The 14,565-nt window shown below is 57.2% G+C and overlaps 2 protein-coding genes across 2 annotated transcripts in view; both read right to left on the bottom strand.

Annotated features, from left to right (window-relative positions):
* Positions 1–14,180, bottom strand: part of CAPN5 (calpain 5) — a gene marked incomplete at both ends in the record, with an annotated part of 32,975 nt that extends 18,795 nt beyond the window's left edge. The window contains 2 exons of the mRNA XM_084246632.1: positions 6,969–7,100; positions 14,016–14,180. Coding sequence (XP_084102758.1) covers positions 6,969–7,100; positions 14,016–14,180 — 297 coding nt within the window. The remainder of the gene's footprint in view (positions 1–6,968; positions 7,101–14,015) is intronic.
* OMP (olfactory marker protein) lies at positions 1,685–2,176 on the bottom strand (the record flags this gene model as incomplete). Its single annotated transcript, XM_084239017.1, has 1 exon — positions 1,685–2,176. The coding sequence occupies one exon, from the start codon at positions 2,174–2,176 to the stop codon at positions 1,685–1,687; it is 492 nt and encodes a 163-aa protein (XP_084095143.1).
* Positions 14,181–14,565: the final 385 nt, after the last annotated feature.

Raw genomic sequence — 14,565 nt, 5'->3', positions numbered from 1 at the left:
CTGGAACAGGGTGTAAGTTAGAATCTGAAGCTGTGAGTTAGAAAGGACCAGAGCACACACACCACAGCCAATCTCCCACCTGATGCTAGTCCTGATGCTAGTACCCCAAACCTGCCTGCCTGCATCCAAAGTGGGGGTCCACTTTCCCAGCAGTGCCAACGGCTGCCAATGGCTCTGACCCTACATCTCTCAGTGTGTCTCTCCCCAGAACCCTCAGCCTCCAATGGCTCTGCATGAGGGAAATGTCATGGCCACATCCTTGACCAAACAGAGGGCTAGTCTTGAAACAGGGTGTTGATGGCACTTCCTATGGTGACCTTGGTGGATGCTAAGCAATAGGTAGGCCCCTCTCTCAAAGGGGTCTCACCAGGCCTGTGCAATGCAAAGAAGAATGAGGTTTGGGGATTCAAACTGAACCTGCTGATAATCTTGCCTCAGTTTCTTGTCTGATGAGTGGGTGGTGCAACCTCTGAGGGCAGTATGTGCAACCTTCCATCCACTTCTGACCATCAACCATCATAACTGCACCCCCGGGATACCCCCAGTTCCACTAATGATTCCAGAGAGATTCCACACCATGATGAAACACATCCTCTCTGGCCAGGGAGCTGGGAAAAGCCTGCGCTCCCAGCAAGGCCACTTGAGAACCTACTGTCTCCAGCTCCAGGGGGCTGAACCCCTCTATCCAGCTTCCTCCAGACAGAAGGAAACCATACTGTTCCCCACTTGACTGCATGAACCTAAAAGTCCCCCAGCACAAAATTAGAGGCTGGAAGACCCCTGGCAGAGAGGCCATAGATTTGAGATCTGAAGTCACCCAAGTCGAACCCCAAGATCATCCTGACCAAGCTACTGCTAAGGGACACCCTTAGACCAGCTGGGCAGTTATAATACAGTTCACCTAAAATCAGACTTGTTCTTAGTGCAGGTTTAGACTCTAGAATATATCCATATGAATATAGCATGCTCTCTCTCAATATATGCACGTGTAGAGAGAGACAGATTGCTCTGTGACATGACAGGACCCCTTCCCTTCTCCCCTCCTGAAGCCATTCCCAGAAGAGCAAGAGTTGGACTGCATAGCCTCCAACATGCTGGCCACTCCCGACCGCCCAAGGCAGCCCCCCAAGCAGCCCCGCCCCACATCCCGAGGGCCTGAGTTGTCCTGGGACCACGCACTGGGGGCAGCGCTGCTCTGGGTCCTCAGGCTGGTGTTCACCTCTGGACACAGGCTTCAGCAAAGGCGTGGCGGCCAGATGGGCAGCAAGGCCTGTTTACTGGATTCCCCAAGGAGGCCGCTGTCGCCTCTGTCTCTGGTCTCTGGAGAGAGTTCGGTGGCTGGTTCCTTCCTTCTCTCTTCCATCTCTCTGTGTCTGTCTCAGTCTCTTTCGGGACCATGAAGCAGAGAAGGCAGAAGTCCACGGTCCCGCCAGCGTCCCCACAAGCCTCCTCAGGCCTCCAGGTCTACAGCAGCAGCAGCAGCCAGTTCAGCTTCTAGACTACAGAGCCCTGGCTCCTCCGCCCGCGGCCGGAGCGCTTGCGCCAGGGACAAGAGAGGGAGGACATGAGCTCAGGGGGTCTGGCGAGCCGAGTGCAGGTCAGCAGGTAGCAGAACGTCCCCAAACACACCTGGGGCGGGGAGCCGGGCAGGGGATGGGCGGTGGGCCAGAGGAGGCAGCTGCCGTCAGAGCTGGTTGAAGACCACGGAGGCCTTGAGGTTGGCGGGCTCCATGCCCTCACCGAAGGTGATGAGGAAGAACATGACCTTGCGAATCTTGGCCAGATCTGACAGGCGCTCCCCGAACTCCTGGGCATCGGCCTCATTCCAATCCATGGCATCCGAGTCCTCTTTGCGCCAGAAGATAGCAGCGGGGTCCAGCAGCTGGCGCGTCATGAGGTTGGTGAGGTCAGGTGTCCAGTTCTGGGAGGTGCCGGTGATGGTGACCTTGCCCGGCTTGTCCAGCACCACGTTCCAGCGCTCGAACTGCAGCTTCTGCTGCTGGATGAAGTCGAGGCGGTACACAGACTCGGCCGGCCGCAGCAGCTTCTCGCCGTCCTGGCGCTTCTCCCCGCGCTGCTTCAGGCTCTCCACGCGCAGCCGCATCTGCTTGGTCAGGTCCTCGTCCAGGACCAGTGGCATGTCGAGCTGTGGCTTCTGCGGCCCATCCTCCGCCATGGTCCAGCTGCTGCTGCTGCTGCTGCTGCTGCTGCTGCCGCCGGCGCTGCCACCGCAGTGAGTCTAGGAGCTGAGTGGCCTGGGCCACACCACCAACGCAGGAGGCCACCGCAGGGGCCCCGCCTACCTTTCCGCCCTCCCTCTCCCCTCCCCGCTCGGTCACTGGCCCATCCTAGCCTCACCCAGTCCTCAAACTGGGGCAACAGTGAGAGAGGGAGTCTCCGAGTGACTCCTCTCCATGGGAGCAGGAGCAGCAATGGAGGCACCACAGGCAGCAGGAGGGTGACAGGCTCCTCAGGGACCAGATCGCTGATGTCAATTGCTGTGGCAACCGCCCTGACTACAGGGCTGGGCTGTGGCTGGCTTGTTTGTGAAGAGAGCAGTGTTGAGGGTGGAGGGTGGGGGAGAGGAGAGCAGGCAGGGGCCAGAGGTGGGGAAGGCCCCCAGCAGGGGCGAGGGCAACAACTACCCAGAGCGCCACCAATTTGAGATTTGAAGTCACCCACATTGTTCGTGACTCCCCCTCACCCTCCACATCCAATCACCAAAGCCTGTCCAGTCCCCCTCCCCGATGCCCTGAGAGGCCTCCCCCACACCCCTCTAAGGGGACCCAGAACCAGCCACCATCCTCTCCCACCTAGATGCCTGTCCTAGACTATGGTGCGCATGAGCATCACCTGTAGGACTTAACACGTGATTGCTGCGCCCCTGCGGAGTTCCTGATTTAAAGGTGCACTGGTGAGGCCTGAGAATTTGCATTTCTAACCACCTCCCAGGTAATGCTGAAGCTGTTGCCAGGGCTACACCTTGAGAACCACTGACTCAAATGATTCTTGCCTGCTGGCCCTGCCTCCATGCGGTACCACACAGCAGCCACGTGACCGGGCTTCTTTTCGATTAAAATACCATCACTTATACCACCTGCCTCAGTTTCCCCCAGGCTACTGGAGAGAAGAAAATGACAAACATACATAACCCCAGTGCCTGAGGGAGAAGTGGAGTATGTGCGTGTAGGAAGAAGTGGAGTATTTGAGTGTAGGCGGGGGTGAGGGTGAGGTGGTGAAGCGAGGCTGCCATGCACAGAAAAGAGGACAGGGACACAGGTCACGGGTCACAGTACAGCAACTGGAAATGATCTGAAGGGTCTAGTGGGCCACAAGCACAGTTAATTCCCAGATGGAGGCTAAGGAAGTCAGTGGGACCTTGGGATACAGGAACAGGAGGGGTCACCGAAGGGACAAAGCTGTTAAGGTAATACCTCAAACCTTAGGGCCAGTTCACTGATTCCTCAAGGGCATTCAGGGCCTCTCTGGTGGCTAGGGGTTAAGTCTCAGCACTATGAAGCTACTGGCACCCACTGCCACACAAGTTCAATCCCTGGCCAGGGAGCTACCCACATGGCGCAGCAGACCTCTCCTGTCTCTCTGGCTGCTCCCCTCAGCAGTGTATTTCAGTCACTCTGCCTGTTCTGCTCCCCACTGTGTCTCTGGGGAATCCTCAGGCCCTCCATACCTCTGGCCCGTACCCCACTTTTTGTATGCATAAATAAATCTTTTTAAAAAAAAAAAAAAGAAAAAAAGAGAAACATAGCAAATGCTCAATTTCTTAAGGAGACTTGAGGTTGAGGAAGAATATGACTAATGTCTGTCTCCCCAGGGCCACACAGGAATTACTCAGAAAATGCTATCTGAATGCATGAGTGATTGACACGACAAGAGGAGCTGCTGTGATGGAAAGGGTTTCCAAGGCCAGGACAAGAGGACATTCAGGAGGAAGAGAGTACACGGGCACTGCCTGAGGTCAAGGTAAAGCCCAGGGCCAGGGGCGCACTGGCGAGGAGGTTCGAGGAAGAGGTGTGGAAGGTGAGGTGACAGAGTGCGACCCTTTGGCTGTAGACTGAGGCCACAGGAGCAGGAGGTCCAGGTGGCTGGGGTGAAGGTGATGGAGATGAATCCCAGAAGGGATTCAACTTTCAGTCACCAACACAGTAAATCCTGGAAACAACAGTATTTGGAGTGAAAAGATGGGGAAACTGCGGGTGCCAAGCCCCTGGTGACAAGGGTGCAGGCCAGGGTGGTTGATTGACTGGGGATGCTGGTTAGGTGGGCTGGGATGGGGTGAGGGAGCTGAACAGCATGAGCCTGCGGAGGTTTAGATGGAAAGAGTGTGGTTTGGGGGCGGCACTATGGAAAGAGAATGCCCATCCCCTCTCCGGACCTGCAGGATGTGGAGGGAGCAGTTCAGACAATGGATGGGCGCTCAGGGGCCAAATTGGGGAAGGCCTGGTCTGCAGGAAGAGGCTGAAGGTGGAAACCATTGCCAGAGCTTGGGCCTCACAGACAGGACAGGAGGCAGGGTCAGCGGGACCAGGGTGAGGGAGGCCAGGGTCAGCCAGGGCCAGGAGGCTGCCGGCGGGGCTAGGCCCTGACATCCACACAGCTCTGTGCCCTCCGAGGGCCCCTTCCATCTTCCCACAACCCCGGGGACTAGAAAGGTCAGATTTACACCTAGGCCAGAGGAAGGAATGTCCCCTGCCCAAGGTTCCATGATTGGCAAGGGACCTAGCCAGAAGCAAACCCAGGTCTGGCCATGCCTGTTGGTGCCCGGCTGTATCAGGGACCAGAGGTAAAGGGCGGCTTCCAAGAGGAGGTGGCGTTAAGTGGAAGGTGTGATGTGCCTGCATCTGAGGCTCAGCATCCCCAGAGGGAAGGGTGGGAGGAGCAAGGGTGCTCCTCGGGCTGAATACCCCTCTTCCATAGAGAAAACAGGGTGGGGCAAGGGAGGCCCTGCAGAGCAACAGGTCCAGAAAACGAGGGGTAACAACAAACAGGACCCAGTCAGCAGGGACAGGAGGGGAGGGAAGGCATAGTAATGAGCTCCCCAGGGCCTTGTGCCTCCTTCCAGGACCCAGGGGCTATCACCACCACAGCACTGGGAGGCAGATTGCAATTGGCCCCAAGCACCCCCTGGCCCTGCCTCCCGGGGACCCGAGCTACCAGAGATCGTCTCCTCCCAGACAGGCTGCATGCCCTGACTCCCCAACAGAGGAGCCATCAGTGCAGAGATGAGCAAGGGCCTGCCCATGGTCACCAGACATCAAGGTCAGGCCCCTGCCTGCAGGTCCTGGGGCCCATCTTCCACTGACCAGAGGGGAGCTGTGCCAGGGGACGGCCTAGAACGCGTCCAGGGCAGGGTACACTGCAAGCCCTGGCTCTTTCTTGCAAATGAGTAGGCAGTCCATTCCCTAGGAGGGGACCGGATGAGTCAGGCCCCAGGAGGTCTGAGGCAGCCAGGCCAGATGCACAGCTGCTGCCCAGTAGCTGGATCTGACAATTTGGGAAGGGGCTCAACTTTCTTGAGCCTCCCCCTTGCCAGGCTCCTGTTGGGCTCAGTGGGAAGATATAGGTTGGACTGGCTCAGCCCATGGGGAGCTCACCTCAAGAGGGGAGACCACAGATAAACAGGCAATTATAGGCAGGGTGGGAGCCAGCCCCACAGGATTTCTGCATGCCACCTCTATCCCAGCTCTAGCTGGGGGTGGAGCGCAGAGCAGGAGGCCTTGCTTGGGGCCTGGAGACAGGAGCGTGAAGACCAGCCTCTACCCAGAGAAGAGTGCCTGGCCCTGAGCCTTTCTGGCAAGGAGGCTCGTGAGTTAAATAATCCCCTGTGTGGCTCTCTGAGGCCCTCCCAGACACCCCGTGACAGCACACAGCTATCCCTATCCCCACGGGACTGTCAGGGGCCAGACCCCAGGGATGGCCACCTGGGTGGCTTTGAGAAGTCACACCCCAATTTGGAAGACATGAGGGCAGGCCCCCACCACAGTCCCGGCCTCAGGCGAGGGCACAGCTCCCTCTGAGGGCTGACAGCAGAGCCCAGCCTGCACGTGAACACTCATGCTCAGACCCTGGGGCTCACAGCACCGCCACCAAGCACTGCACGAGGCAGTCTAAGGCAAGTGTCTGTTTCACTCTCACAACTCCCCAAGAGGAAGCTACCCTGACACCCTGAGTTTTCAGGGGAGCAACCTCAGGGTAATCATGAAACTACCAAAGGGTGAGACAGGGATTCAAACCGGAGCCTGTCTGTAAGACCGGGTGCTCAGAGTCCTCCGGCCCTGCCGCCAGGGCCGTCTAAGAGCAGAAACAGCAGGAATGAGAAAGGGGAAGTGACTTGACAAACTGGGATGGGAACCAGGATGCAGGCGGCCATTACTCTTTAGGGCGCACAAGTGCGGCCTCTATGACAGCCTCCAGATGCCAGAACAAACGTGGGGGTGTACTGAGAGGCTGCCGTGCTCGGTGCTGCCACGAGAGGGCAACCGAACCCCTTTGGCGCCACTCAGGACGGAAGCCGCTTGAAACCATTAATCATGACAGTCACTCCCGCTGAAGCAGAGCAAAGCGAAGCCCAAGGAAGACCAAGGACTGGCCAAGTCACACAGCATTGGCAGGGGTTTCCTGAGCCCCAGGACCAGTGTCTGCACAATCACATGACCCAGGCAGGTACGCATTCTGCCTCGTGGCTCCAGGGACAACGTGGGCTCCCAAAAGTCAGAGGGGGGCACAGTAGAATCACCTGGGGAGCTATGCAGGTTCCCAGCACCTGTTCCCGGTACCTTAAGCCAGGAGGTGAGGGAAAGGCAGCTCTGATGCTCAGTCAGTACTGGGGAGCCCCAGTGTCACCCCACACCAGCCCTGCAGCACAGGCTTCCATCAAGTCCCACCTGCATGTGGGCAGCAAGGGCCACAGGCTGAGTGGACATACCCAGCACCCCCACTCCAAGCCTCACCTTTTGCCACAGCGTCTCTCGGGAGGCAAGCGATGAGCAGGCTGCCACGAACCAGCAGTTGCCCACCTGGCCCTGGTGCAGGTCATGGGAGCTGATGCCATCCACAAAGAGGCGGGGGTCCTCGCAAATATCCTGTGGGGAAGCACAGACAGAGATTCACCTGCCTCCTCTAATAACTGGGGGGTGGGGGAGGCACATGGCCAAGTTTCCCCAAATCTAACTTCCCCCAGGTATTGCCTAAAATGCCCTTCACCCTTCTCTCCCCTGCCCAAGAAACTGCTCTTCTGCTAACGGCCTGGCAACGAATGAACACCGTGGAGGGACTTGGGGGCTGCACCCTGAGCCGACTCTTCTCCTGGCCAGCAGGGATCGGGGCCACCATCTCCAGCACCAGCAGCTTTGCAGGGCCACCCACCTGGCTTGCTGGGACTACAGTCATGATGTGGGTAGAAATTCCAGCTGGCATGAGGAGTGCCAGAGGGGAGAGGCAGAGAGCTGCTGTGCCCGGCTGAGCTGACACTCCCAGCAACCCCTGCCCTGCCCCAGGCCTTGCCTCTTGCCAGTCTTGGCTTCTGGGCACATCTTCCTGCTGTCTCTGCTGACCCTCAGCCCACCTGAGGAGCATGGGGCTGTTGTTCCATCTTATGGATGAGGAATAAAAGTTCTGAGGGGGGCAGTGACTTGCAAGAACACAGAGCAAGCAAATGCCAAGGAGCCACCTAAGCACTCCAGAGTGCCCTGGACATGCCCTGTGGGCCAGGCTGGGGCAGGGTTAGGCACCAGGTGGTTCCCCAGTCCAGATCGCTGCATGGCCTGCCACCTCTCCCATCGGCATCTTCATTGTACAGAGCTGAGAGGGAGTGACTGCTTGCAGAGGGGGGCAGAACAGAGAAAGGGGTGCAAGTCCTGAGACGTGCCTTTCAAGAGCCAAACAACTACCAGCACCATCAGATCAGGACCCAGGCATGGGCCTGAGGGGTGGTGTTGTGGCCATTTTACAGGTGAGGAAACTGAAACCCAGAGAGACTAAAGAACCTGCCCCAGAAACACAGCACAGGCCTCCCCCACAGCAGGTGCTTCTAACTGTTGAGAAGTTCAAAGCAACAAAGCTGCTGACAGCCTCCTGCAGGAAGCCAGCAGAGGGCAGCAGAGTCGGGAAGGGGAAAACCGAATTCCAGCTCCCCATTTACTGGCTGTGCAATTCTGTGCCAATGTCTTCACCTCTCTGAGCCTCCATTTCCTCACCCACGCAGAGGAGACAGATTGTGACCCCTGCGGGGCTGCATGAGTGCTCCACAGACCATGCAGGCAGCGCACGTGGTGGGTGGAAATGGAGCAAAGGGATATCAGTGTTCACTGAGGTGTGTGGGGCTCCTGTTGCCACCTTCGAATGGGAAAGTCAATGTTTCGGAAGCTGATTTGAGGGTCACAACTCCCCTGAGGCGTGAACAGCTCCAGATGGGACTTTAGGGAGACAAGAGACCAAGCTGCAAGGTTTCCCAAGAGCAGACTGCCAGCCGCCACTGGTCTGAGTAATATTGTCCCAGGGAGGCAGCTGTCAGGAAGTGGGGGGGCCTCCCCTCCCCACAGCTCCGCTCTCTTATCTCCCAGGCCCAGGCTCACACCCAGTGCTGTGAGCCAGAGGGAGCCATGACTTAGCGCTTATATCCCTGGAGGGAGGGATGAAGGGGGGCATCCTATCTGGAGGACCACAGCCACCACTCCCCATGGGGACAGGAATAGCCACCACCTGGCATCACTGGCGTCTGTAGAGGTGACCTCCTTGCACCTTTCCCTTGCAGATCTCCCCAGTCAGGGCCTGGTGACAGAGACACATGGCCCATTCCACAGAGAAGGATGTTGAGGCCCAGGTGGGGTGTGGGGGAATTGTGAGGCCCAGGGTCAAGAGGCAGGTGAATGGATGGGATAGAATCCTGGCTGGCTGGGCTCTCTGACAGGACCCATCCCCAGTGAGCAGTCGCGCTAGGGAAAACCTGTCAGTCTGACACAGAACAAGACAGCATTAGAGGCTTCTCAGGCCCTGAGAGACTAAATTCAGGAGTCAGGAGCTCCAGCCTGCAGCCCACATTGCCCTGACTCATCCCACAACCAGGAGAGTAGCAGCCTCGCCAGCTCTGACCTAGAGACACTGCCTGAGGTTGGTGGCACCTGGGGTCTGCCCTGGCGTCCTGCAGCCACCTTGGGGGCACCGTGAGTGAAACAGCCACAGGAGAGTGCCCAATGACTAGGCACCCATTTGTGCAAAATGCCCCTGCAAGATGACCCCATCCTCCCCCAGACCCCTAGCCACCTACGCCCCCTTCCATCACCATTCACATGGGTTTGCCTTTGAGTCTCTGCCACCACCTGGAAGCTCCAGGCAATGACCTGAACCCGACTTCTGGCCTCCAGTGTGAGGAGCAGGGCTTGGCAGGTTCTGCTGGGGCTGCAGGCAGGATCTCTGGGAGCAGGATTAGAAGCAGAAAGTCCTGAAACAAGTCATCCCCCAGGGCTGGGAGGTAACTGCTATCCAGCCAACACGCCTCTCTGGGCACTGCCTCCTGACCTGTGGTCACCTCTCACTTGTCAGCCCCTCCCAGCTCGTCAGACCTGCTCTATTGGACACAGGCCACAGCCCACAACCACCTCCTTCCACAGCACAAGAGCTTCGGGCCTTCAGGCCTCCAGGCCTCCAGGCCCAGAACAAAGAGGAATGTGGCAAGACAGCGGATCGAGAGATTCCCCACCCTCCTCATCCATCCACCTTCACTGCAGTCACCTCCTCTTCAAATCTAAGATCACAGCAGGGATCAGCCAGATGATTGGGGAAAATGAGGTGCAGGAAGGAGGCAGGACCTCTCCTGGGACAGGAGAAAGGAATAGTGTTTCAGGAGTTACCGTCAGTGCCCCACTCCATGCAACAGACCTGCTCCCCACTCCATGCGCCCCCTCTTCCTTCCTTCAGAGGGGATCGTTCCTGGGTAAGGCCATGCAAACTGCCTGTTTGTAGCATAAAGGGGCCTAATGTTCAGGAGGACCAAAGAATGTGGCTTTCTCCAGGTGCTGGTTTGGGGCGCATGAGCCCAGGGGTGGGGTTGGGGACCACCAGGCCGCCTTGACAGAATTCTGGGAAGTTCCAGAACTGACATCTGCTTGTTCCTTTCTGGGTTCTACCAAAGGCCCTGCAGGCTTATCTCCTGAGACAGGGAGAGGCAGAGTGCTGAATGGGGAATGGGGGTACACTCTGTCCCCACAGGGATGAGAAGAGACCCCTACAAGGTCCTGGGTTTGAGTGAGGAGAGGTGGCCTCCCCCACCCATACCTCAGGATTTCAGAGGGCACAGGCCTGTGACAGTCCCCTTATCTTCCTGTCCAGGCCCGCCTGGGGGAGGCCAGCCCATGTTTACTGAGATGGAGAGAACAAAGAAACAATGCAGGAGGAGGTGTGCGCCCCAGACAGGTGCTGGGTGGGGACTGAAGTGGAAAAGTCTGGCCCCAACTGCAGAGTCTGCAAGAGATGGAACTTCCACTCCCAGGTCCCCAAAACACTGCTGGCCAGGAGCAGGTGGCAAGAAGGGAAACCAGCCTGTCATCTGACCCCCCATCTATGGTATCTCACCCCACAGATGCGCCTCAGTCATTTCAACCTCCAGAGACCATGATCGGCAAGAATTATCCTTCCCATCTCAGACGAGGCGACTGAGGCCCAGGGAAGTGACTTGCTCAGAGTCAAACCCCCCCGTACAGTACAGTCAAGGCCATCTGGTTCAAAAAACATCCTCCGTAATGCATTTTGGGAGAGAGGAGGAGGGAAGACAGAGCAGGGAGCTGGCTGAGGAGATTCTTCAAAACCAGAGGCCACAATGCCGACCAACTTAAAGAGAAGGAGCAGGAGGAGGGAGAGGGGTGAAGAAGGCGTCCCCTGGGGTTTGGGGAAAGTTGGTTTTTTACTCTTTAAAGAGTCAAATTGAGGCCACCCTATGGTGCAGAGGTTATGTCTCAGAACTGTGAAGCTATATCACCAGTCATTCGGCATGAGTTCAATCCCCGGCCAGGGAGCTACCCACATGGTACAGCAGACCTCTCCTGTCTCGCCTGCTGCTCCCCTCAGCAGTGTATTTCGGTCAATCTGCCTGTTCTGTTCTCCACTCTGTCTCTGGGGAATCCTCTCACCCCCTGCACCTCTGGCCTGTACCCCAGTTCTTCTTCTACGCAAAAAAAAAAAAAAAAAAAAAAAAAAAATCTTAAAAAAAAAAAAAAAAAGAGTCACACTGGCAGAGGAAGTGGGCTTCTAGGGCCAAAGTTCCCGCTCACTGGTCAAACACCCAGCAGGTATGAGTAAATAGTTACCCCACCAGGCTGGCCCCGCCCGACCCGCCTGAAGCAAGCCAGGCCTGATTCCTGCTCCAGCCCCTGTTCTGTCAGGCTGCAGGGCCCGCAGTGAAACTGGGCCTGCCGCCACACAGCGGCTGCTCACTCACGAACTATCTGTCATGTCCCAGCTGCACGGTCTCACCTCCGCACCCAACACCTCTCAGTCAGTGCCTGGCCCTGCCCTGCCTCCCCACCCCCAACTGATGCCCTGTGGTCACTCCTGGGCCCTCTTCAACTCCCCACTCTCAACACCAACCACCACACATGGTCTGTCAGGGGTCTCCATGTCCAGGGCAGAGGGAGCTCTGCTTCTCTTTTGGTGTCTAGAAAGGGCCAAGCACAAAGTACAGAAGGCGGTGCAGGGAGAGGGCAAGAGGCCCAGAGAGGACAGGGGACTCTGCCAGGGTCACAGGGCAGGGGACAGCTGAGCCTGGCCAGCCCAGCATTTCCTCCTCTCACCACACCTCTCACTTTCCCCAGCCAGCCCACTTCAGCCTCCCTCAGAGCTATGGATCTCAAATATCTGGGTACTGGCCAGGAGGCAGGAGAGGGTCAGGACAGGGGCAGCAAGGGGGTGGAGTCAGGAGGGCAGAATGCTCAAGAGACAGCCCCCCTTCCTAGGACCCAAAGCCTCACAAAGACCCTTTGAGTCAGGCCTCCTTTCCCATCCATCAGACAGAGGAGAATAGGAAAGGCCTGGCAGAGGGGGGAGCCTGCGAGACAGGAATCTGTGGCCAGGCCAGGAGGCTCTGGGAGCCCAGGAGAACCGAAGCAGGGGGTCGATGCTAGCACAGCTCATGGGGCTGAGGTCAAAGCAATGTGAATCCTTTATCTGTTGTTGGGGAGGCAAGTGGGGGGAGTGCAGGCTGGGAGGCAGGACTCCTGGGTCCCAGCCTTGCTTTGCTACCAGCTGGCTGGGCAATCAGAGCATGCTGCCACACTCGGCCTCCGTTTCTCTACTTCTCAAGCACCCCAATCCAAAACAAAACAGGATTTTATTGGGATGGAAGGGACTTGAGATCATAGTGTAACACGGTGGTCCCCAGGAAAGGGGGAGGTTCCAGGTTCCCTGCCCACCCAAATGGAGGGTGGAGCTGAGCAGAAGAAGCTGCAGAGGAGACTGAGGAAGGGAGAAAGCAGGATGGAGCCAGAAGGAGACCTAAGGGAGGCACATGGAGCCTAGAGACACGTAAAGAAACTGCGCTTGTCTTTTGGTCGTGGACTGGGTGACACAGATGTGGGTGAGACCCGTGGGGAGGTGACAATGGCAGCTTTTATCTTGATTTTGATTTTGCTCTTTTCCTTCCGGGCTTGTCTGGTTGTTTCTGACCCTTTTCTGTGGGTCCCCACTGGAAGGTGCTTTAGACTTGTGGCAGGCTTTGGGGCCTTGCTCTGGGCCAGTGCTGCTTGGGTGGACTTTTACCCACGAGGGGACGGGTAACTTTGGGTGCTTGATTTAGAAACTAGATTCTTTGCCTTACCTGTATTGTTTCCCAATTGTATTAAAGTTCCTTCCCATTAAAGTCTCCTATGTTTTGTGTTGATGCAGCGGATGGCAGAACCCATTTAGAGCAGGCAGGTTTGCGGGGTCTGGGGTGCCCCTCTCCCTGCCCTGTAACAATAGTATAAGAGGAATGTGAAAACTAAGTTTCATTTTCCCAAATGTCCGTGGGGCTGGAGGAAGCTCTGTAAAATTTAAGTCTGACCCTGCCACACCCCATGAAAGCCTCAGAGCACAGCACCCGGTCCCGACAGGACCCCAAATGTCCCCCTCCCCTCGCTCTCCTTCACAGGCTCTCCCCTTGCCCAGGGGCACTGCCTCCTTGTAAACAAGCTGAAGGCTTAAGCCTCCCTGGGCTTTTCACACTCTGCCTTCTGCCTGCACAACTTTCCCGGCAAACGCCTTCTCTCATTATTGGGCAGCGGGTGTCTCCCCTGGGCCTCAGCTGGGTACAGCAGCATTACGGTCCTCCTTGTGACTGACTGTGTCACCAGCACAGCCGTGGAGAGAGGAGGGACTGGAGGGGAGGGGAACTGGGCGGTGGCATCCAGTGGCCTCCCCAACACCCAGGCCCCCTGGGGCATGCACTCTCACACTCAGGAATGGGCTGAAAGAGACTGAAATCATGTTCCCAGGTCTAAGACGTCTGCTAAACACATTCTAGGTCCCGCCCTGGCCGGGCAGGGCAGTCACCAGACACCGACAGTGATGTGATGGCTGCCTGGCCTGGTGTGGGCAGGACTCACAACAATCCTCAGGCACCCTTAGTTTTTACTTCTATCATTATTGATTAATCATAATAAATACTGTCCATGTGCAGCAAATGACTATTTAATAATCATTATGATTAAATTCCTTACACTTGAATGTCAACTCTTAAAAAAAAGGTCACATCCACATCACCACATTTTTACTCCCAAAACAGGAGGGCAGCAGGGCAGAGGGCAGGGTTTCCCAGCGAGGGGTGGAGGCCCGGGGTGGGGAGGGGGAGTCATGGGGCTGCGGTGGTCCCGGCTCCTCGCCAGATATAATCCCACAGCAAGAGGCCCCACATGTGCCCCTCTATTTCCTGAGAGGACTCCCCCTGGCCACCCCACTGTCCCCTGCACACTGAGCCCCATGGGTGGGGCTGGGCCTGCTCATCTCAGTTCCTATTCAGACCAGTCACTGACCTTGGGCCGCTTCCATCTGACCATGGGTCCTGGGGTGCCCTTATAGTACAGAGAGTCATCAGTGGCTGGGAAATTAGGGTCCTCGAAGAGCACCTTCCTGCGCAGACAGGCCCGCTTCAGGGCTGAGTAGTTCTGGTCCTCGTAGGGCTTCACGCAGGAGAACATGGTGGCTGCTGCCCCAGGGGGGTGAGGTTGAGACAAGGCAGTGGACGATGGAGGGGGTATGTGGGTAGCTCCAGGGGCACCTGGGAGGACAGAAAGGCAGGACATCATCACTCACCAAAGGCTGGGGGCCCAGGGCACGATGCATCAGATGAACCCCCATGAAGCAAGCAACCTCATTCCTACCCATCAGACAGAGGAGAACAGGAAATAGTATTTGTGGGCCTCCCCTGGTAGCGCAGGCGCTTGAGCACCGCGCTGTGAAGCTGTCAGCAGCCTCTGCAGCGCCAGTTAGATCCTGGCGGCCGGCCGGCGGCAAGAGTCTTATATGGCGCGGCAGACCTTTCTTGTCTCGCCAGCTGCTCCCCTCAGCAGTGTATTTCAGTCA

Source organism: Talpa europaea (assembly GCF_964194135.1).
Source record: "Talpa europaea genome assembly, chromosome: 1".
NCBI lineage: Eukaryota > Metazoa > Chordata > Mammalia > Eulipotyphla > Talpidae > Talpa > Talpa europaea.
The sequence above is the reverse complement of the archived record's forward strand: the minus strand, read 5'-3'. Positions and strand labels throughout refer to the sequence as shown.